The sequence below is a fragment of the Strongylocentrotus purpuratus genome, unplaced genomic scaffold (assembly GCF_000002235.5).
Source record: "Strongylocentrotus purpuratus isolate Spur 01 unplaced genomic scaffold, Spur_5.0 spur5_scaffold_6, whole genome shotgun sequence".
Lineage (NCBI taxonomy): Eukaryota > Metazoa > Echinodermata > Echinoidea > Camarodonta > Strongylocentrotidae > Strongylocentrotus > Strongylocentrotus purpuratus.
The window spans coordinates 1022501-1044635 of NW_022145612.1; the positions used below are offsets into that span (position 1 = coordinate 1022501).

At 35.3% G+C, this 22135-nt stretch overlaps 2 protein-coding genes across 4 annotated transcripts in view; one reads left to right on the top strand and one right to left on the bottom strand.

Moving 5' to 3' along the window:
- Positions 1–2333, bottom strand: part of LOC105437930 (neuronal acetylcholine receptor subunit alpha-3-like) — a 17221-nt gene extending 14888 nt beyond the window's left edge. Inside the window, exons 1-2 of one of the 3 annotated variants that reach the window (XM_031000294.1) lie at positions 2164–2333; positions 394–564 (exon numbers count right to left, since the gene is read on the bottom strand). In XM_031000294.1, the coding sequence (XP_030856154.1) occupies positions 394–522 (129 nt within the window). In that variant the 5' untranslated portion in view covers positions 523–564; positions 2164–2333. The remainder of the gene's footprint in view (positions 1–393; positions 565–2163) is intronic. The other 2 variants (XM_031000293.1, XM_031000295.1) reach the window with 2 other exon arrangements.
- Positions 2334–4649: 2316 nt separating this feature from the next.
- LOC575692 (protein disulfide-isomerase A4) lies at positions 4650–16254 on the top strand. Its single transcript, XM_776078.4, has 8 exons — positions 4650–4977; positions 6973–7167; positions 9976–10114; positions 11304–11366; positions 12495–12590; positions 13531–13656; positions 14604–14640; positions 15323–16254. Exons 1-8 carry the CDS (start codon positions 4776–4778, stop codon positions 15458–15460), a joined length of 996 nt encoding a protein of 331 aa, XP_781171.3. The 5' UTR covers positions 4650–4775; the 3' UTR covers positions 15461–16254.
- The last annotated feature ends 5881 nt before the right edge of the window (positions 16255–22135 follow it).

The following is a 22135-nucleotide window of genomic DNA, read 5'->3' on the forward strand; positions in this document are numbered from 1 at the left end:
ATAATGGATGTATAATTCGAAGTTTGGGAATTACAACAATAAGAGTGATAGACTCAATATAGCAAAAGTTCAAGAGCGCCGATTTTGGGTATCATGGACTAGATACACAAAAGCTCGGTACAAACTTTTCAGCTCGTTTTCGTCATATTTCGAATACGAGCGCGTTTATAGATTTTTTTTAGAACAATCTTCTTCCGGGAAGATTAATTCTTCTATGATTTTCTTCCAAACTAATATAAAAAAGATTATGAAAGCTCACACATTATTGTCATCTATACCGAAACTCAATCTTCTCTTTAAACTAAGCTAGACAGTCAGGTCAAGGGTCTATAATGAAGATTGAACTGAACAATTTGTTAGGTCAAAAGGTTGGACTGAATGATAGATTCTCACCTTGTGTCCATCCGTACGTTTCTTGTGCACCACATCTTCTGTTCGTCCGTTGTCTTCTATCTTCTCCAATAGTTTCTCCATCCGGGTCATTGAGGCCGCGACCGCCTCCATATTATCTCCGCTCGCCATCTTCTTTCAAAGAGATCTGGATTTTCTGTTAAGAATGATAAACTATAGATCGTTAAATTGATTTGGAAATATGTTCAAATTATTGAAGGCACCAAAAGATTGTATTTGACAGTCAGATAGAAACGTGTATTGAGCAGTGAACAGACGAATTTCAGACGATGATAATACTGATATAAATTATTTTGGCTCTGCTGATAAAATTGAAAGAATATACGGAGAGAGAGAGAGAGAGAGAGAGAGTCTTGTCATTTGACATTTTCTGTATTTTTCGCTGTATTTCCACCTGGCAGACATGTTCATGTTGAGTGACTCATGATTCATTATCACTGTCTACGTGACAGGTGAATCAATTCAGCCAACATCCCACAAATGTTTCAGTGTGCCAGAAAATCATTATGACTAACAATTATGAAGGGCTCGTTGATGTCTGTATACAGGCGATACTAATTATTAAGTTCCATGCAGTAAAAATCAAATGGCACACATTGCAGTACAGATATCAAATACTTGCTATAAAAAGTATGATAATTGTCAAATTTCTTCAAAAAATGTAAACAATTTCTCCTTCCCTTTTTTCTATTAAGTAATTCTTTTTATTCAGGGGGTTTTCATTAAAGAAAACATGTTTTCAGATTGACGAGTCTATTGAAAACTTTGAAGTGATATCATGCATGATGGCCCGGATTATGTATGAGTTGGAGGAAAGCAAATTTGAACAAAATAGTAAATCCCTTCGTTTGATATGACTAAATAAGTAAACATTAAACGCTTTTTTACAAGCCACACTGCATAAAAAAAGACAAACCGTCCTAGCGTCAGAACATGGGCGAAAATGGAGGGCACTTAATTTTCTACATATATATGCCTATATATATTTTATTTTAATCCGCGATATTAATAACAATATCATACATAATTAATCATAGGCCTGTCCTACATGTACATGTTGCTCTACTAGTATAGAAGGCAACAAATCGATATTATATTATCAAGGCATTCAAACAATTATTATGATCATCGCTCTGGCTTCTAGCTACATAGTACCTGCAAGTGAAGGAAATGCTGTTAAAAGGGTGATTAGGAGTGCAGATTAATTACTGAGCATAGGAGGGATGATATGGATATTATTATGTATCCTACCGAGTATCGTCATAGAAGTAGAAGTTGAAGTATGTCATGTAAATCGACACTGAACATCGGACACCAGGATAACATGCATTGCCTTGATTCCATAGCTTCATAATTTATTCTAGAATGTATAACCCATGCTATTTCATTTGTCTGAGCCTGGTAAATGAACTCTTCCTGTTATTATGGATTAAATGCAAACAGTCTATATATTACATCCCACCACACAGCACACTGGTGTCATATCATATTATCATCACAAGAGCAATCGAAAAGCTATAGTGAAGAAACGACAGCGTAAATAAAACACGAAGCAACCTAACCAGGAAGAGAGAGAGAATAGAGCTCTTGGAAAGGATTGCATTTCAACAATTCCTCGGCGCCCATATCGCATTCACATCTCACTTCGCCATTATAATTCCTAAAAATGGTATAATTACTGTATGGAATAATACATCATGATCATGCTCATCACATTCACGACAAAGTATGAAAAATAGATGCATGCCTTACCTTTTGCGACAACAAGAGTATACACCCAGGATATATCCACAGTATGTTCTCTTCTGCTCTCACTAGCACAGCGAATATCTATATGCCTAGGTATTATAGTCCATACACACTCACACACTGTACATTCGTTGCTGTGTATATACTCTGTGATGTGAACGTTTGCTGTGCGGAATTTGCAAAGGAACGTGGAACGAAGAATCCTTTATTATTACCCTTCTCCACGGGTTACTGGTTTAATTGAATAGAGATATTAAAGAGAGTACAAAAGACAAGGTAAAGCAGAGATCTGTATGGACTTTGTTCTTCAAAAAACAAAAACATTTTTATATTGCGCCATTTCACATTAATTTTGTTTAGATAAGTGGTGAGTCTTGGGGAATATGAAAACCCTGTTATCATGTTGTTGCTGTTGTTGTACTTTGTTTGTTTGTTTTTTGTTTTTTATGGGGGGGGGGCCGATAGCAGGCCGCACTACATTTCTAGTCGATGGATAAATACAAGAAAGAAAAAACATTTAAACCTATTCTCCTGAGTCAACCCAGGTTAAGATTTATCTTAATTATTTCAATTTTTATTTTCTATAAGTATAACGTGGAGGTGGGAAGAAGGAGGAGGAGGAGGGGGAGGGAAGGGGTGTTGAGTGTGAATGGGACCGTCTACCCCGGATCGGCGTTGACGTCATGTTTATTCGAAAATGGGTCTGTTTAATTTGTTATTGTTGAACTCTAGACATTCATAGAAAAATTATTTTTAACATAATGGAAACTTCTCATAACGGGGACATTGGGACCATGAAAATTACCGTGTATATATCAGGTAGGCTACTTTGTTATTAGAGAACCTATTGACTTAATTTTGAACCCGGGACCTCTCGATTACGAGACCATGCACTGCCCTACCTCTGAGCGAACGCGCCTAATACTATTATTTTTTTAAATCCATATACAATTTTCAGTTTTGCAATTAAAGTTGAAAGTCAATTCAAAATAGGTGAATAAAGTGATTTTAAAAGCAAGATTATATGGATGTAGATAATGGTTGGGAATTCTTTTCAAACTAGTTTTTTATAAGACTTTTTAAGAACACGGGACGAAAAATATTCTTTGTATTTTGTCATGAAAAGGTGATGTTTCTTTTAATAGACGTTGCAATTATTATCAAAATCATGCAAGCTTTCGTTAAACGTTTTAACGAACATGTAATATATGTTAGCCAACTGCATGGATAAGATATACGAATCGAAAACAGTCCAGATAGTGGACTAAATTAAAACACGCATGCAAAACAATCAGCATTCCACTCTGTAATGTTTTAAACAAAAGATGGCGCTAGACCTTATGCAAGCGGTCGGCCGCGCTATACAATTTTAACAAGATATGGCTCTAAACATTTTGTCTTGTTGATCATAATGTAGGCATGATTGGTGCTTTTGCCGTTTCTCTCCTAATTAAAAACAAACAAACAACAAATTGAAGAAAAGAGAAAGAAAAAGGAATAGTGTGCTTGATTGAATTCATTCAATATGTATTAATGTTTGTATTAAATTCATTACAATATCATTTTACTCACAATATGCGACTTTCTCACATAATGTTTCATAAAACCATCCGTGTGATCAATACCGCCATTGCAACGTGAAAGAGAATCATTAACAGACCCTCATTTAACTCATAAATAGTCAAATATCCCGGGGCATCCCTAGCTAGCACCTGAGAGAAATGGGAAGAGTGGCCCTAAGTACAAACAAATGTTGTGCTGAAATACCACGAACCTTGCTTTTTTGCCTTAAAGCTAGTAAATAATTTTCCTTTCACAAAACGGTTACAAATTGGAGCGTAAATAATTAGATCTACTTATTATGCATTATTCGGTTAGAATTCACTTTTCCAAATCTAACTTCCATGCAGTGGGCCTACATTTTTTATTCAAACAAAATGAACAGTTCTCTATAGTAAAGGAAAAATCACATCAAACATTTTTTAGAGCATAGTAAGAAGAAGAAGAAGAAGAAGAAGAAGAAGAAGAAGAAGAAGAAGAGAAGAAGAAGAAGAAGAAGAAGAAGAAGAAGAAGAAGAAGAAGAAGAAGAAGAAGAGGAAGAAGAAGGAAGAAGAAGAAGAAGAAGAAGAAGAAGAAGAAGAAGAAGAAGAAGAAGAAGAAGAAGAAGAAGAAGAAGAAGAAGAAGAAGAAGAGAAGAAGAGAAGAAGAAGAAGAGAAGAAGAGAAGAAGAAGAAGAAGAAGAAGAAGAAGAAGAAGAAGAAGAAGAAGAAGAAGAAGAAGAAGATGATGATGATGAAGAAGAAGAAGAAGAAGAGGAAGAAGAAGAAGAAGAAGAGGAAGAAGAAGAAGAAGAAGAAGAAGAAGAAGAAGAAGAAGAAGAAGAAGAAGAAGAAGAAGATCGAAGATCGATCTTCAGAAGGAATCAGGGTTGATAGGCCATACAACCCACATTTTTTCTTTTCTTTTGTCTGTTTAGCGTTACAGTACACAGCTAAATTTATGGTTTCCAGATTCAATGAAGGAAACTATACATTGACGAAGTTTGTTAAGCTGAAGCTAGGCCCCAATCGTTAGCGCTGAAACGTGTTATTCAATCACGTTAGTGCGTGTAAAGATGTCGTCCTCCAAGAGTTGTCTCGTTCTTTGCGTTGTGTTGTCGATGTTGCTGAGCGTTGCTCATCTTCAAGATGTTGACGAGTCGGAGGTTGATGAGAATGAGGATGACTCCGCCGAGGTTGACGTCAAACCCAAGTATCTCACAAAGGATGAATTCAACATGTTGGTCGAATCAGGAGACCGCTTTGTCGTGAATTTCGGTAAGCAAGGAGGTTTGATTGCACACTAGCAGACGCTATTATCGGGTGATGGGACTGTATTTTGGTGCGCCCGATAGAATCCAATTGCAATGCCACGTCGACTTCGGCCCGGCCTTTCGGGTAGATCAAACTTGAGATTAATGTCTTTGTTGTCTTTGTTTTTCTTTAGGCGTAACCAGAGATACTGCCATCCCTGGGAAGATTTCCTTTCTTTTGCGACAGCCACCCAAATTGAAACAAAAATAATATGATGGGTAGGCCTAGAAATCTACGGCGCTTGTTCAGAAACCTATCCAAAATTTGACCTTTAACTCTGGCATGGAGATACCCTAGAACATACCCAAAATGAAGTAAATAATCATCAAATGTTTAAATAAAGATCATGAGTTAAAATTTGTTATGTTTATTACCTGTTTTGTGTCAATTTTCTTGTTATTTTTGGAGTATTTTTCGGAAAAAACATTGATAGATCTAGATCTATTACACTTTTTCACAGGTTTCACGGCAAACTGCTGCACAATACAAGTGCAGACCGATGGTGGGTTACGGGCGGGCGTGCGCGCGCCTGTGTGAAGTAATCTACCGTAATGAGGATCTGAGACCGAGACATTACAGTAGAAAACTTCACAAAGGGGCGCGCGCTTTAATAACGGCAAGAACGCAATTTTAAAAAGTTTTGAGCATCTGTGGCATTATCGTGAAATAGAAACCACTATTTGCTGCACACACGCTTGCTGCACACACGCATACTGCTCACAGATCAGTAGCGCTTCATTTCATCACACGCATTGGTATCCATTTTCTCACCCCGTAGACTATAAGCTTGTGCGTGCACATATAATGAGTGGTTTTTAAAACCATGATATAGCACCTGTTTGGGAAAAAAATGATTTCAGTGTTTAAAGTTCCATAAGATCTATGCAACCCCAAATCCTTTGTCTAAAAAGTTTGTTTAATATAAAAATCATGTAACATGTATGTAACCCTCTTCTAATCAAAAGAAAAACTTGGACAAAAAATTATAAGATAACTTTTACCATGCCTTAAGGTCTAGATAAGCCCATTATGTGTGATACAAGAATACATGATTAGCAAGCAACCATTTTGACTGATGATTTGATCCTTTCAATTTCATTGATATTCACTATCAGAGTCTTGAAGGTTATGAAATTCTTTATTGACCCATCTGTGCCACCATGTTCTTGAACCAAAAAAGATTGTCAAATTTTGTTCTAAATGAACTTTAAAGACTTAAATGTGACTTTTGGTTCTTTGTTTTATTGTTAAAGGTAAAGACCAGTATTGGAAATGCCCCAATTTCAAAAAATGAAATGGAAGCTCTATTACCAATCATGTGAAAGAATATGTTTTGAATATTCATGATGATAACAATTTTGACCGGAAACCGCCTACTATATTTGGTAAATTAGTGTATCTCTTGCCTGTTGAGAGATATGAAATGCATGTGTCGCGCACGTGTGTAGTCCCATATACATCTTTCTGTGTACAATGCTTCTAACTTTATCAAGACTTGGCCAAATTTCTTATCATTTTGATGATTCCAGAACCTTGCAGTACATCTATGCTAGATGATCAACCTTTTCTGATCGATTTCACAACGTTTCTTTCACAATGCAATCGCATGACCATAACTGGTCTTTAGCTTTAAAGTGGTTATAGCGTACCTTTATTGTACAGAAACTGCACAATGAAGGTACCTGTTCTTGTTAGACTGTTTCATCAAGAAAAGCCTGATCATTTGTAGTTCAAATTTACGTTATGGAAATTCAAGTTTATCGTTTATTTATGGGTTCAGCTCAATTTTTAAGTTAAGATTATAATTTAAGCCAAGCAAGTTTTGTAGTTTGTTTGACTTTGTAAGTTTGTAATGAAATTAAACAAAATCTTCTCCTACAATTTGCAAGGTATTTATTTCTCAAAGGAAAGCATCACAAATATTTGATGATTTGTCTTTATTCCACCTCTTCCATGTAGTGAGCCCTGGATGTATTAAGTGCAATGAGTTTGCCCCTGAATATGAAGAAGTGGCTCTGCATTTTGCTACCGAGAGAGCAGATATGAACATCAAAGTGTTTATAGAAGGTGACCTACAAACCATTAGGAAGCAAGGGCTGCGAAGGCTTCCATCTCTTTACTATGTCAGAGACAAAACACCCCTCCTTTACACTGGTGAGTTTGGTCCAACTTAATTAATGTCCATTTTGTTATATTTCAATTCTATAATTCTTTGTCATATTTAACAAATACTGAATCATTTTCAAGGGTAGTTAAAAGCATCTGTTCACTACATTGTATTAAAGAGTGGAACCTCATCATAGTTGATACCAATGCAAGGAAATACCCTTTTTGAAAACTTGTTATTTTTGTGGGTTAAAAAGCACACCCCCCCCCCCCCAAAAAAAAAAAAAGTTGTTCAAAAAGTAGTGGGACTAGCAAAACTTTTTTCCTTTGTAGGTTATGTAGCAAGCTTGAAGAGTGTTATAGATAGCATTAAGGTTCCACTATAAGTTTAGCTCAAGTTTTTACTTGTAATGTAAAGAAAAAATATCTAATTTCTCTTACATTTACAGCATGTCATGTAACTATAATTCTGATGATATCGTCCTACACGTTTGTAATCTTTTCTTCATGAAAATAAATTTTAAATATGTCATTTTATTTTGCTTATTTACATTTTTTATACCAATGGGAAATTGCAAGAGTTTGGAACTCTGGGTATTACCAGGGCCTTTAAAAAAAAGAAGCTACAATACTTCTTATGGTTTTTATAAAAGGCTGCATTTTTTCCATAGTATAATCTGAAAGAAAAATCATCAGATAATTGATAAAAAGAAGCAATCATCAAAGAGTGTGCTCCATGTATTCCAGGGAAGAATATATGTGTCATATCCTATTTATGATACACCTTATTAGGCCTTGCCCTTTATTGGAACAATCATCAGATAATTGATAAAAAGAACATATTGTAATCTGTGTGGAAATTCCCACAGATATCATTCATTTAGCAATTAATATGCTTCATATGAATTTTGATACAAATACACTGTAATGCTGGTAATAAGTTGTAATAGTGGGAAATGCCAGCTGCCTTATTGTCTAAGTGTGAACTCAATACAAAGATATACAAAGGTAGGATCTTTTGTTTGAGCCCACTGTAGAGCAGATTGAAGGTCAATGGTTTAGTAAACGTGTAGAGTATGAGCAAGCCCGTGTGTAACTCGCTCATTTGTCGAGCGCCAGATTAAATACTTGAGTTTATTTAGCAGAAGTATGTACATGTAGGATAAGAACATAATAACTTCACAACTAAATTAATTTTCTCTGTTTGAATTGAAAATGTCATGCAATTAAAGGAGAACAAAGTCAACTTAAAGCCCCACTGCACTACTTATAGCTACTTGTGCCATCTACATTTATATAGCAAACAATGTCTAATCAGTGACCATTGGTGAATGGTCCCCTTTTTCTTATGTTAATTGAGAGCTGATTTGATGAGATAACCACCTGAGAGTGACCATGCAGAGAGGTCTAATCCCTCCTGGCCAAACTAGCAAATAACCATACAAAAGGATATACTGATAATGGTATAGTATAGTATTTATCACCATAGGAAGACGATCTGATTAGATTTTGGAGTACGTAGGTCAAAGGTCACAGGTCACAGAGGTCAACTTATGAAATTCCTTGTATTGAGTTTGTTAGCGCGATATCTCAAGAACCATTTGAGATTTAAACTTCAAACTTAAGGATAGTATGTATCACCATAGGAAGACGATCTGATTAGATTTTGGAGCACGTATGTCAAAGGTCAAGGGTCACAGAGGTCAACTTATGAAATTCCATACATTGAGATTGTTATCATGATATCTCAAGAACCACTAGAGATTTAAACTTCAAACTTAGTGATAGTGTGTATCAATATAGGAAAACAATCTGATTACATTTTGGAGCACGTAGGTCAAAGGTCAAGGGTCATAGAGGTCAACTTATGAAATTCCATACATTGAGATTGTTATCATGATATCTCAAGAACCACTGGAGATGTAAAAACTTCAAACTTAAGGATAGTATGTATCACCATAGGAAGACGATCTGATTAGATTTTGGAGCATGTAGGTCAAAGGTCAAGGGTCACAGAGGTCAACTTATGAAATTCCATACATTGAGATTGTTATCATAATATCTCAAGAACCACTGGAGATTTAAACTTCAAACTTAATGATAGTGTGTATCACCATAGGAAGACAATCTGATTAGATTTTGGAGCACGTAGGTCAAAGGTCAAGGGTCACAGAGGTCAACTTATGAAATTCCATACATTGAGATCGTTATCGCGATATCTCAAGAACCACTGGAGAATTTTCACTTCAAACTTAATGATAGTATGTATCACCATATCATAATATCTCAAGAACCACTGGAGATTTAAACTTCAAACTTAATGATAGTGTGTATCACCATAGGAAGACAATCTGATTAGATTTTGGAGCACGTAGGTCAAGGGTCACAGAGGTCAACTTATGAAATTCCATACATTGAGATTGTTATCATGATATCTCAAGAACCACTGGAGATTTAAACTCCAAACTTGTTTAAATTGCTCTATGGCGGAGGCATCATTTTCGACTGCGCGCAGTCAAAATTCCATCTAGTTCATTTTACTTTACAGTGTATTATATCATACCGGTAATGATGATTATCAATGTTATACATTATATTTTTAATTTCATTGCTCATTTTAGTACTGTTATTGCATAAAGTACAAAAATACAAAAATTGTCAACTTAAACAAATAATAATATTAACAATAGTAAAGCCCAGTGTTTTGTTGTTGTTGAGAATTTGGAAGTGCGTTGATGAAAACTCATGTGCTATTTTGTGTAAGTTTCATGAAAATTCTTCCGAAACGTAAGCCTCTTGCATATTCCATGCAGTTGACCAATATCTTGGTATATTCTTTGATTTGACTTTCTCTAGGTGAAATGGATGCTCAGTCCATTATTCACTTTGTGGAGGTTACAGGAAGAAGGATCCATATACCACTGTCAGATGATGACTTTGAAAGGAGAACTCAAGTCTCTACTGGTGCAACCACAGGAGACTGGTTTGTCCTCTTGTAAGTCTACGACCCATTTTTCCTTCTCTATCTCTCTCTCTCTCTCTCTTTTGCTCTCTCTCACTTACTCTCTCTCTCTCTCTCTTTTGCTCTCTCTCACTTACTCTCTCTCTCTCTCTCTCTCTCTCTCTCTCTCTCTCTCTTTTGTCTTTCTCCCTATCTAGCCTTTCTGTCTCTCTCTTTTTCTCACTCACTCTTTCCTATCTTTCTCACTTCCTGCCCTTTCTCTTTTTTTCTCACTCTACCTTTCTCCCTCTCTCTCTCTCTCTCTCTCTGTCACTGATACACACAGATATTCTCTCTCTTTCTCTCTCTCAAACACACATACACACATATCACCTATGTGGTGATATCACTTACTTCCTGGAGAAAAGTTCTTGTGACACAATCAGTAAAAAAATAATTAAAAAAAAAAAATAATAAATACAAATCAAGCAAAACTTACTGTTTTCTAAACCTGACCTAAATTGAGTACTGAGAAAAATAGAATAAAACAATCTGGTAGTCCCAACCCACATGCATAACACGTGATATCATATGTGTACCATTTGTTCAAATATTAGCTGAACTTTAAAGTGAATAGATTTTCAGCTATTTTGTTATTTATCCACATAACCTATCTTATGCATGATAACAATTTTTTTTTTTTTTTAAATTGAAAATGGCTTTAAACCAGTTTCTCTTGACCTGCAAACAGTTGCAATTGATTTTATATCGATCACTACTTGATATTGATATTAACTCTGTACTAAAAGTTAGGACTTACAGTTTAGGATTGATTGTTGGACTTTGGATAAATCTAGATTAAAATTCTTTATAAGACATGACCTAGAACTCAAGATTGAATTAAGCGTTAAACCTTTCTTATAAGTTACGTTAAAAAAAAAGGTGATTTCAAAGCCTTGTTCTTTTCATGTATTTAAAAAAAAATATATAATGCTGTATTGGTTCTTAGCAGGATGTATAATGAGACACCAAAAGTTGGTACATACTATAGAGAGAAATGCAATATGTATAAACTCTAATAAGACACATGTTGTTACATTTATTGGATATAAAGCTAATCAGCTTTCATGGAATATCTTGTCGTGGTATAATGATTATCTCTGGTATTAAATTTATCTGTATTTTATATATTCAATTAACTCAAATTTTTCCTTTCTTTGAACAACCTGCATATTTGTATCAGTTGTGATGTGGAGCATGTTGACTGCTCTGTTCTTCTGCCAATGTGGGAGAATATTGCTTATAGGTAAGTATTATGAAATGAATATCATAAATGCCAATCTAAGCCAGAAACAACAGCAGCAAGGAAGTCATGTTTATCTTTAGCTTGTGACATGTCTATTTAACATTTGTATTCCCCATCACTTTAAGTGGAATGTTTTGGGTTTGTTTATTTATCTGATGAACCTATATACCTTCCAGATATAAAATTTGCTTTGAATATCTGCATGAACAAATGAATTATAATTTGATAAAATAGGACTGTAATGGTCAAATATCTAATGATTTCATCAGATATCATACAGGAATTCATATTTTTAGCATCCAGTACATATATTGATCTAAAGGTAGTGTGATTGTCATTGAAGTAATTTGAAGTAAGGTCAAAGAATTTTTTTTGAAAATTCAAAGCTGTATTTCATTTAATAATTAAGTTCCTAGATTAATGAGTTCATTTATTTCCACAACAAAAAATGTACAAAAGTATGTAAATTAGTAAAATCAATAAGGTTAACAACTTCAAGAATGACATACATTCAGAATATAACAAAAGTTGTTAATGAAATATAATACAATCGTCAATGGGCAGCAGAATGGAATAGGAATACACAGTGTATTACTGTGGAAGGAGTAAGATAGATGCTTGTAAGTGTCGGCTTGCATGGTGATGTAGATATACAGTAGGCTTGCGGGTGCACCATGTGAGAGAGAGAGAGAGAGGATTGGGGAGTCCTGAAAAGGACTCTCTGTAATCTTTCTTGAGAGTGTGTAGTCCTGAAAGGAATGTTTGTGTAGTCTTGAAAAAGACTGTTGGTTATCTTTCTTAGTTAAGATAGTTTGGTAGCACCAAACATATAATCATAAATGATTATAGGCCTATTAGATGCATCCATGCAAGGTCAAATGTATTAACTTTAAACATGCCTGAATAGATCATGAACAAAAATTACTTGTAAAATATGCACACACATGATGTCCAATCCCAAATTAGGTAGAGAAAAAAAAGATAATTTAAATGTGAAGTCCAGTGCTAGAAGATGACTTGTGCAGTATTTTTAATGCTTTAAACTATTACATTGGTATTTCAAAGAAATGGAGATCTGACTATTATTTTAAATTATTTTATCATTTGTTTTTACCTTGCACATTATAGGTTACATTCCCTGATCAATGTTGCAGTAGTGGATATTCCCAAGAACCCTAAAACTGCCAAGCGATTCCAGCTATCTGGGTCTCCTGCGATGCATCTGTAAGTAGACATTTTATTATTTTCTTTTTTAATATATATATATATATATGGTAGCTCGACTAGTTAAATTGAGAATATAAAGATTAGTTCTTATATTGTGTTGCTTATAAGTTAGATCATATCCAACGATGTATTCTGTTAAATAGACAGAAATGACTAGCAGTCTCAAAAGACCATTATATCAAATGATTAACCAAGTCATGAATGTCTCAACCATTCTAATTTAAAGGGATCCGATAACTTTGTCTCAGATTCTGAAATAAAATTCTGGATTTAGCTCATGATGCAATGATAATCATAAACCTTTAGGTCAGTCAGGAACCCCATGACTTTTACAAGCCGATCGCCTGTCTGATTATCAAGATATTTATGATTGGAATTACAAATTTTTGAAAACCGTTCGCCTGACGGTTTTCACAACACTACAGTCTATTGGGGAAAACGAGTATGGTCAAATCGGTCACTCAAAGATTTTTACTTTTTTGAGGCACTTCTTGATCATTTTGAAGCGCAATTTTTTTAGGGCTTCAATATTACACCATATCACAGACACTGATAACACGTAGGGCCGTGAATCTCAGATTTAACATTGTTAAACGATCCCTTTAAACGTGATGATGAAACTTATCTTGAAAGAAATCTTTTAAAATTGAAGCCATATTGCTTGCCGCAGAAAGGTATTTCCAGGAATCAACCTGAAAGATATAAAATCATAAAAAAATATGCAGTCATCTGTATGGCAATCCTTGCAGAATCATGATTCTAGCTTCATCTTTAATTATAATAATAATAATAATATTGGATATGTATATAGCGCACATATCCACCCTGGAAGGTGCTCAAAGCGCACCATTAATGACCATTTAGCACCATTAATGACGAACAAAGAATTGTATTTTGAGTTATATATCTCATTTAATCTTTTTTTATCCACCCACAGATTTAGGAAAGGGAAGCAGTACGTCTACACCCTTCAAATGCGGGATGATTCAACCGTTGTTCAATTTGCACAGAATGGCTACAAGCGGTTTCCTGGCGTCGATGTACTGCCAGAGCAATCACCATTGTAAGTTGATCTTTGCAGCTGGTAAAGTCAAGCCCATGTTTGAGCACCAATCATGGGGTAACATGAGAGTTGGATTCTAGTCAACCTTATCTTGAGTACATGTACATGTAATATGTATGCATATAAAATATACATGTTATGAGGTGGGTGAGAGATGAGATTACATGTCATGGCACACAACCTTGACGAGAGAGAGAGAGAGACAGAGAAAGAGACAAACAGAGACAGACAGACAGATAGAGAGAGAGAGACAGATACTGTAGATAGAGAGAGAGAGAGAGACAGAAAGAGAGAGAGGGGAGTACCACAGATTAAGGGAGTGATGCAGATTGTGAAAACAGCTATATAAGTTCCAAATATAACTGCCTTAGTTACAGGATTTATACCTTGTATGCCTGTCACCCCTTGAAGAGTATTCCATTTAACTATTAATGATATCAATGATTATCTGATTTATGCCTGTTTTCATACTGGCAATGAAAACGGGTACATCAAGGGTTCAGTGACACAAAGATGTAAATCCATATTTTGCCAAAATGAGTTTTTGATATCAAAATATTAAAAAATGTGGGCTTTCCAGGAAATATAAAGACTTACGGTAACTCCACCCATTGAAGTCAATGGCTAGTCAAACAGACTTAACTCCTTAAGGCCCAAGTGCTCAGTGACACATAAACCACTTTTCCTCACAATGGCCAAAATGGAGTTACATCTTTGTGTCACTGACCCCTCAACATTATAACTTGACATTGTTTGTACTAATTCATTGAATACAAATCAGCTAGTCATACTTACACATTTTTTCTTCATGTTTTCATTTTAATCAAATGCACAGGCAAAAGTATGATAAGGTAAAAAAATCTGTTATAGAAATTCCATATATTCTATTAATTTCAGAATAATGCTATGAATGATTGATCATTGTAATTTTTACAATTTTCTTGCAGTGATACTCTGACAGAGAATATTGCAGATCAGCTTAAGGTTAGTATTATGGGTATTGAAGTCCTCAATAATCTATGCTTTATTCATGTACTTACAAGCAAAGCAAAATGTGTTTTTTTAAAGAACATTTTCATATAAAAATGAGGGTTGTCAATGGTATGGCTACCCCCCCCCCCCCCCCCCCCCCTTTGCCAGCAAATGGTTAAAAATACCGGTATGGAAAGTAGGGAGAGAGAAAAGAAATATGAGAAGATGATATCGTGATCCCCTCCATCAGTCTTTCTACCCCTCTCATTTTATCCATTATAGCTAAGTGTGAGTGACCCCTTCCCCCATGACTAGACACATGTTATACAACTGATGGAAAGATCCCATCCAGACTGAATGATAGACGGTTAATAAATGATACCATTCTATTAGACCTTGATCCAGGTAATGATTGGCTATATGAACAAGGTAGTACCCTGTATCCTGTAGATAACTCATACAATAAAAGTAAAATGATAAGAAGCCAGAAATTTCATATCAATAAGAAATCAATGCTTACGAGTACACAATTAGATTACCTGATACAGATATGTCTCATTTCATTATGTCTGTATGTAACAAACTACATAAAAAACAATTGATCTTTCATCCCAAAGTATGTATGAATTATAGCTGAATAATTTGTAAAATATTTATATGAATAATATTCCTTGTGAATATTTCTTGAATACAGGAAGTTCTCCCTGAGTCACATTCTTCCAAGCTGATTGTCATCGGCCTTCCTGTGGTCGTCGTCCTTCTCATCATCGTCTTCATCTCGAGACGTCGAGCATCTGATATCCTTCCTGGAAGAACAAAGAAAGGAGTTTGATTTTTTTTCCATTTCACTTTTTTTCTTCTTTCGTTTAGATGTATAGCATGTGGTATTTATTGTACTATCATTCCTAGGTATTTGTAGAATTCAGTATTGTAGGCTGACGTACCGTGTGTGCAAAATATTTGCTGTAAACAACTATTATTTTACAGACACAAATTATGACATATGACTTTAAGTAACCATAGTAACATTTAACATTACTGCTACCCATATTGGATATAACACTGAGAGAATATGTGCCAAGCATAGTGGGGTTTATATTTTAGAATATTTCAGTGAATGTATCACAGTCTATAAACTAAAAAAAATAGGTTATATCTTTAGTAGGATCAATTCTAGTAGACACTTTTATTCATTATTTTTTGGTGTAGTATTACATGTGATCTTTATCATCTCTTTATGATCGCTTTTTCTGTTGATTTCTTTAGTCTTCCACTACCAGATATTCGGTATAAAAATGCACAATGTCTAGGTTGTGTAGTTATGGTTGATGTTAACATCTAATATGAAAATAATTTCTGCTTTTTCAATTTATTTAACAAAAGGGCTGTTACATTGGGGTATACATATATATCCAGAGGCCATTTATTATGCTGTTTCTCTTCTTACTTTTTTTGCTGATTACATACTTTGATATGCTTTAATGCATATGCATAGATGTAATAATTCTATTTGAAGTGCCTTATTCATGCCTTAATCAGTACATGTATTCTGAATTTTGTTTCGAATCTAGATTCTGAACATTTTCTTTGTTACAGAATTTGATAAAAGTTACAAAATACTGCAAAGACTACAAGTGAAATGTTATTGATTCAATCTATCCCTAAAAGAAGATTTTACAAGTTAGCATCTATTGAAAATGAGGAGAGTATAAATTATGCATAATATTAAACATTATATTCCACATACTAAGAATCTTGCTCTACGATTGGTCAAAAGTAAATCAAGTGATGAAAGATAGTTTGCCCATCATTGATGGAGAAGAAAAGTTTTTTACACTGTGTAGATAGTACTACTATCTTCAGTGAAAGTGCATTGCACTCGGTAGATAGTATTAATATCTACTCAGTGCAACACACTTTAATTGTAAACGTTGCATATTAGTGTTAGTATGCGAACTTTGGTCACGCGCAAACAATGGTCACACCATACTGCATGCACTTTACGTATTGTACACCATTTGCTAGCTGTTAATTGATGACTTGTTATAAAATGACTGAAGAAGTGAAATGTTTCCGATGTGAAATATAAAGCAAACAATCATCTTTTGGTTTCAGGCGATGGCAAATTATCACTTCCTCGGCGATTCGAATGTATACGCTAAGATAGATACATCCATATCGCCTCGGAAGTGATAGTTTGTCCAATCACCTTCACCAACGGTAATTATTTGCTTACTAGTGCGTTTTGACCTTCAGAAGAGTTAATTGTTGCAATCGTACCACTTGTGCTATAACTGCCAATCTTTTAAATCCCTCATTTGTACTTTCTGAAGAAACTTTCTGAAGAAACTTTTGTCCTTGTTGTGTGGTGGCCCAAGCAAGTTGCTATGAGTTCACAAATTTCTCTGTAAAGTAAGAGAAACGATACAATAATCTAGCTATGTGATAGCATTGTGTGAAATATACAAACTAATGTTCGACTCCTTTTGTTTCTTTGAATGGGATGGATAATGACTAAACTGCATTGCATCTTTTCTGTAAGCCATGGGAGATATAATCTGGCATTCACAATGAACAGTTATACCGCCCTCTTTGATATAGTATCACAAATGATGTAAATCAAGACCTGACATGTAATGTATACAAATACATGAATACTGGTAGCTGTGTTACACAGAGGAGAGCACAGTTATTGATGGAAGGTATGTATCAACAGAATCAGGAATGTTGAGAGAGAAATCATGTGAAAAATAACTGAAAATAAAAAAAATTGAAGAAAGAATGGTCAAAAGTTTCCTCAAAGGCCTAAAGAAGGCATGATATTAATTCAAAGTGAAATAAAATTTCAATTTATTACTTTATACTCTATATATATTCTACATATTACTAAATATGGCAACTAAACACTTTCTTACAGAAGGTAAGAATGATGGGGTAGAATACTATTTTAAATCAATCGGCTATGGTACTGTAGTATGTTCAACTACTTTTATTTCAAATCTAGGCTGAAATATTAATTCATACAGCTTGGTTTGTAGTTAAGACACTTGAATTGCGGAAATTGATTTCAAATATGCCTCCTTCAAACATGGTTGATCTTCAGGGTAGAATGCTTTATAATACTTGTATACTTGCTAACATTGGTGTCCGTAACACAATCTAACAGACTTTTGAGAAATCAATTCAAGGGTAATTTCAATAGCCTATTTGTATATCTAGTAATAATTAGTTTGCAGCACAGACTCTCACTTGACACTTAACCATGATCCCTATAGCCTTGAGCAGAGCCTAGATGTGTCGGTGTGTGGCTGTGATAAATGAGCAGCGGCTCAAGTACAAGCGCCTATTGTAGGCTCATAGTGCAGACACTGTTACGCAAATAACTACCAAGGGTGGTTTGTGCATGCACACTGTGTAGAAACCTTGTTCAGATGATGTATTATGACTGTATCGTAATGTTTGCACTTTTCACAAGGTGATGGATAAGGTTATTGAAATAGTCTTTGTTTTCATATCCCATTCTGAATAAAAACAATCACGATTCAATGTGAAACATATCGTAGATAAATCGAGATATGGTTAGTAAGTGCCCTTTATATCTTTGTTACGAATGATAAAAACACTTTTCTTGTGATGGATCTTGAAAACCTTGTTGATGAAATTGTGTACTTTGCAAGTAATTAGCAATCTATTTAAAGTGGTTTAAAGAGATATTGTTGTCTTTTTTACTTGAAATTGTGGAAATTCTGAGTAAGTGTACAATGTTTTCTTGAGATATGGACCTCATGTAAATGTTGATTTCAGGGATGTGTAAGTGCCAAGCGAGAAATGCTGCATCATAATATACTGATTTATGGGTTGCATAAAGGTAATATCTCAAAGAAAAAGAAACTTAATATGTGCCAAATGTAGGGTTTGTTTTTAAATCATAAATCTTAATGGAATTTCAACAGACATTCTATTTGGTAAATTATGGACTAACATTTCAATGTCTTAGAGCTTGCTAAAATGATTACAAAAAATAATATTTTAAAAGGGGTAGAATTGATCAAATTGGAATGAAATGAGAGTGTTTCTACTGACTTGATGCAACATACCAGCTTCAATTAAAAGAAGAGCTGCTATTTACATTTCCTACTTATATTTTTTTTTTAGACAAAGTTACACTTGCACTAGAGACATGTTTACTTCTATCCATGAAGTTTTACCATTGCTAATATCGATGACATTTATAAAGAAATTTGTTGGATGATATCTTTTAGCAAAGGTGGAAGAGAATAGAGCTAGTATATTAGCATTATTGATAATACAGTTCATTTGAACTTTTTTTTAATTTGTTCCATCCTAATGATGAATGTTGAATATCGCGCTATACGATTATCTCATGAACATGAATTGAATGAAACAAATGGAAAGAATACAGGTTATCAAACATGTAATCAGTAAAAAGGCATGTGTATAATTAAAACATATTACTTATGGCAGGTTAATGTTAAAGCAGACAATTGAGGGATGTTTTTAAAAATGTTATTCATATTCCTTGAATTGTTCAATTATGATGATTTTACATTTCCTCAAAAAGAGTCCTTTGAGAAAAAAATTGACGTCGCCAAGCATTAATAACTATTATATACTAAAGATGTGTTTGTACTAATCATAAACTGGTGGCATTCATTGAAAAATTAGAAATTAAATTAGATTTGATCATCAAGAACTTGTCAGATTTTGTGCAATATGATGTCCCGGCAAGCATGGAATTAAATTCACATCGATGATGATTGATTTCACAAGTCAATATAAGTGTATACAGAAGAGTTATTTTTGTATTGCTAGCTATATAATAACTTAGATTCACCCATCCTCATTTGTTGAAATCATCTACCTCTACATGTGTTTTCTTTGGTTCGCTTTATCTTTTGCTTTTCACTTTGTCTGACTCTCTCTCTCTCTCTTTCTTTCTTTCTCTCCCTCTTTCTCTCCCCTTTCTTTCTCTCCCTCTTTCTTTCTCTCCCACTTCTCTCCCTCTTTCTTTGTCTCCCCCTCTCTCTCTCTCTTTCTCTCTCTCTCTCCCTCCCCTCTGATCTTTTTCTTTCTCTTTGTTGAATCAGAGACATGCTGGTTGTGAATTAATGAGATTTGTAGCCACGCTGTTCTCAACTGCTGAGCAAACAGGGTGTAGCAGGTAGTTTAGTAAATCACTTCAGTTTGATTCAAGTTTTCCCAATTCTCCTAGAAACGATGACATGAAGCAGGCAGGCATTGATAAAATAATGTCTGCCTAGCTAGGCGATCGAATTCTAGAATGTCATTAAGCGTATCGTGCCTCTTGAGGACTTTATATTTGATATTCGTGTTTTTCCACTTTCTTTGCATTTATCATTTCGTATGGATTTCATTTCATTTATTCAATTCTACGTCAAGATAAAATCACTTTCTAGATCCCTTTTCCACGTACGTAAAGATAATTTTACTTTCTGGATCTTTTTAACCGGCTTTTCGTCTCCTTTAATTACCTGATTTTAAAGTATTTTCTCAGTTTCTACATATCAATGAAGAATATTGTCAAATATTTCTGGAAAATTATTTGAAAGATAATTTGGACAATTTGCACTTTGACAACATTTTGAATGGGATACGTACAATCTATACCTGCTACCATATCCTGGGAAATATACAGGTAATTCTATCTTCAACTTTTGAATTTTAAAATGATTTAATCTATCTTAGTATTTATCTGAATCTATAAGTTACTAATAATCTTTATATATTCTAGTCGATGTAGATTAATATATATATATATAAGTTACGTTAATCTCCTTCGAGAGTCAACACAAGACAAATCTGACGATGTCTCGTCATCCTATAAAATACTTTAATCATCTTACAGATGGTCTACAGGGATGCCCATTGAAAATAAAAGAGATGGAGAAGACGAAGTGTGTGGGGGACCGAGGGAGGAGGGAAGGATGAGGGGAGAGAGAGAGAGAGAGAGATGGTCTAGAGATGCCCATGGAAAAGGAAAGGCGAAAATCATCCAACGACGATGGAAAACGCCATATAAGAACCAACAACAACTGAGGGAGTGTGTGGGGGACGGATGGAGGAGGGGAGTAGGAGTGGCGAGAGAGAGAGAGAGAGAGAGAGAGAGAGAGAGAGAGAGAGAGAGAGAGAGAGAGAATTCAAGATGATCTAAGGATGCCCATTGAAAACGAAAGAGATGGGGAAGAGGGAGTGTGCGGGGGGGGGGGGGGTCGAGGGAGGAGGGGAGAGATATATAGAGAGAGAAAGTGAGTGAGAGAGAGAGAGAGAGAGAGACACACACACACACACAAAGGTCTACAGATGAAAGCGAAAGAGATGGGGAAGAGGGAGTGTGCCGGGGGGGGGGGGGGGTCGAGGGAGGAGGGGAGAGATATATAGAGAGAGAAAGTGAGTGAGAGAGAGAGAGACACACACACACACACAAAGGTCTACAGATGAAAGCGAAAGAGATGGAGAAGAGGGAGTGTGCGGGGGGGGGGTCGAGGGAGGAGGGGAGAGAGATATATATATAGAGAGAGAAAGTGAGTGAGAGAGAGAGAGAGAGAGAGAGACAAAGGTCTACAGATGAAAGCGAAAGAGATGGGGAAGAGGGAGTGTGCCGGGGGGGGGGGGTCGAGGGAGGAGGGGAGAGATATATATATAGAGAGAAAGTGAGTGAGAGAGAGAGAAAGAGAGAGAGAGAGAGAGACAAAGGTCTACAGATGAAAGCGAAAGAGATGGAGAAGAGGGAGTGTGCGGGGACCGAGGGAGGAGGGAAGGAGGAGGGGAGGGGGAGAGAGAGAGAGAGATGGTCTAGGGATGCCCATGGAAAAGGAAAGAGATGGAGAAGAGAGAGCGTGTGGGAGAACGGAGGGAGGAGGAGGGAGACAGCTAGAAACAGGGGTGAGGTAGATAATAAAATCCCAAAGACTTTTGCAGGAATGTAGCCATAGCAATGACCTGTAACATAACTCGATTTGTTCATGAGAAAATTGTTCGGGCTTTAGTTCTTCAAAGGTATAGGGTTAATGTTAGAGTTGCAATGAGGTTTTAGGTTAGGTTTAGGTTTATGTTTAGGGTTAGGGTTAGGTTTAGTGATGGTTTTATGGTTGAAATTAAGAATTCGGATAGTGTAGGAGTCGCAAAACCACCTTTAACCAATAAATCCGGCAGTTGGAAATCGATGGATATCCAAGGTACCCAACATTATTGGGCTTGTATTAACGATATCACATTCATTTTTTTTTCTTTCATTTTGTATAATAATGTAAACACACACCCACTCCCACGGGATTGCGCGCACACACATACACACATCGAACAATTTATCCGAATCAACACAATCATGTACATTGCAACGTAACGTAAAGAGAGAAATTTAGTCTGCTTCATACAGTCAAAAGGACATTATACATTTTTAATCCATTCCTTTATATGAATATCAAGGATGATACAACCTTTACGCTACTGTCGTACACAAACTTGG

What these genes read in the sequence shown, in the direction of transcription:
- LOC575692 (XM_776078.4), top strand. Translation starts at nt 4,776, where the DNA reads ATGTCGTCCTCCAAGAGTTGTCTCGTTCTTTGCGTTGTGTTGTCGATG. An exon ending in AACACCCCTCCTTTACACTG is followed by an intron (nt 7,168 to 9,975) that starts GTGAGTTTGGTC and finishes GACTTTCTCTAG; the next exon opens with GTGAAATGGATGCTCAGTCC. An exon ending in GGAGACTGGTTTGTCCTCTT is followed by an intron (nt 10,115 to 11,303) that starts GTAAGTCTACGA and finishes TATTTGTATCAG; the next exon opens with TTGTGATGTGGAGCATGTTG.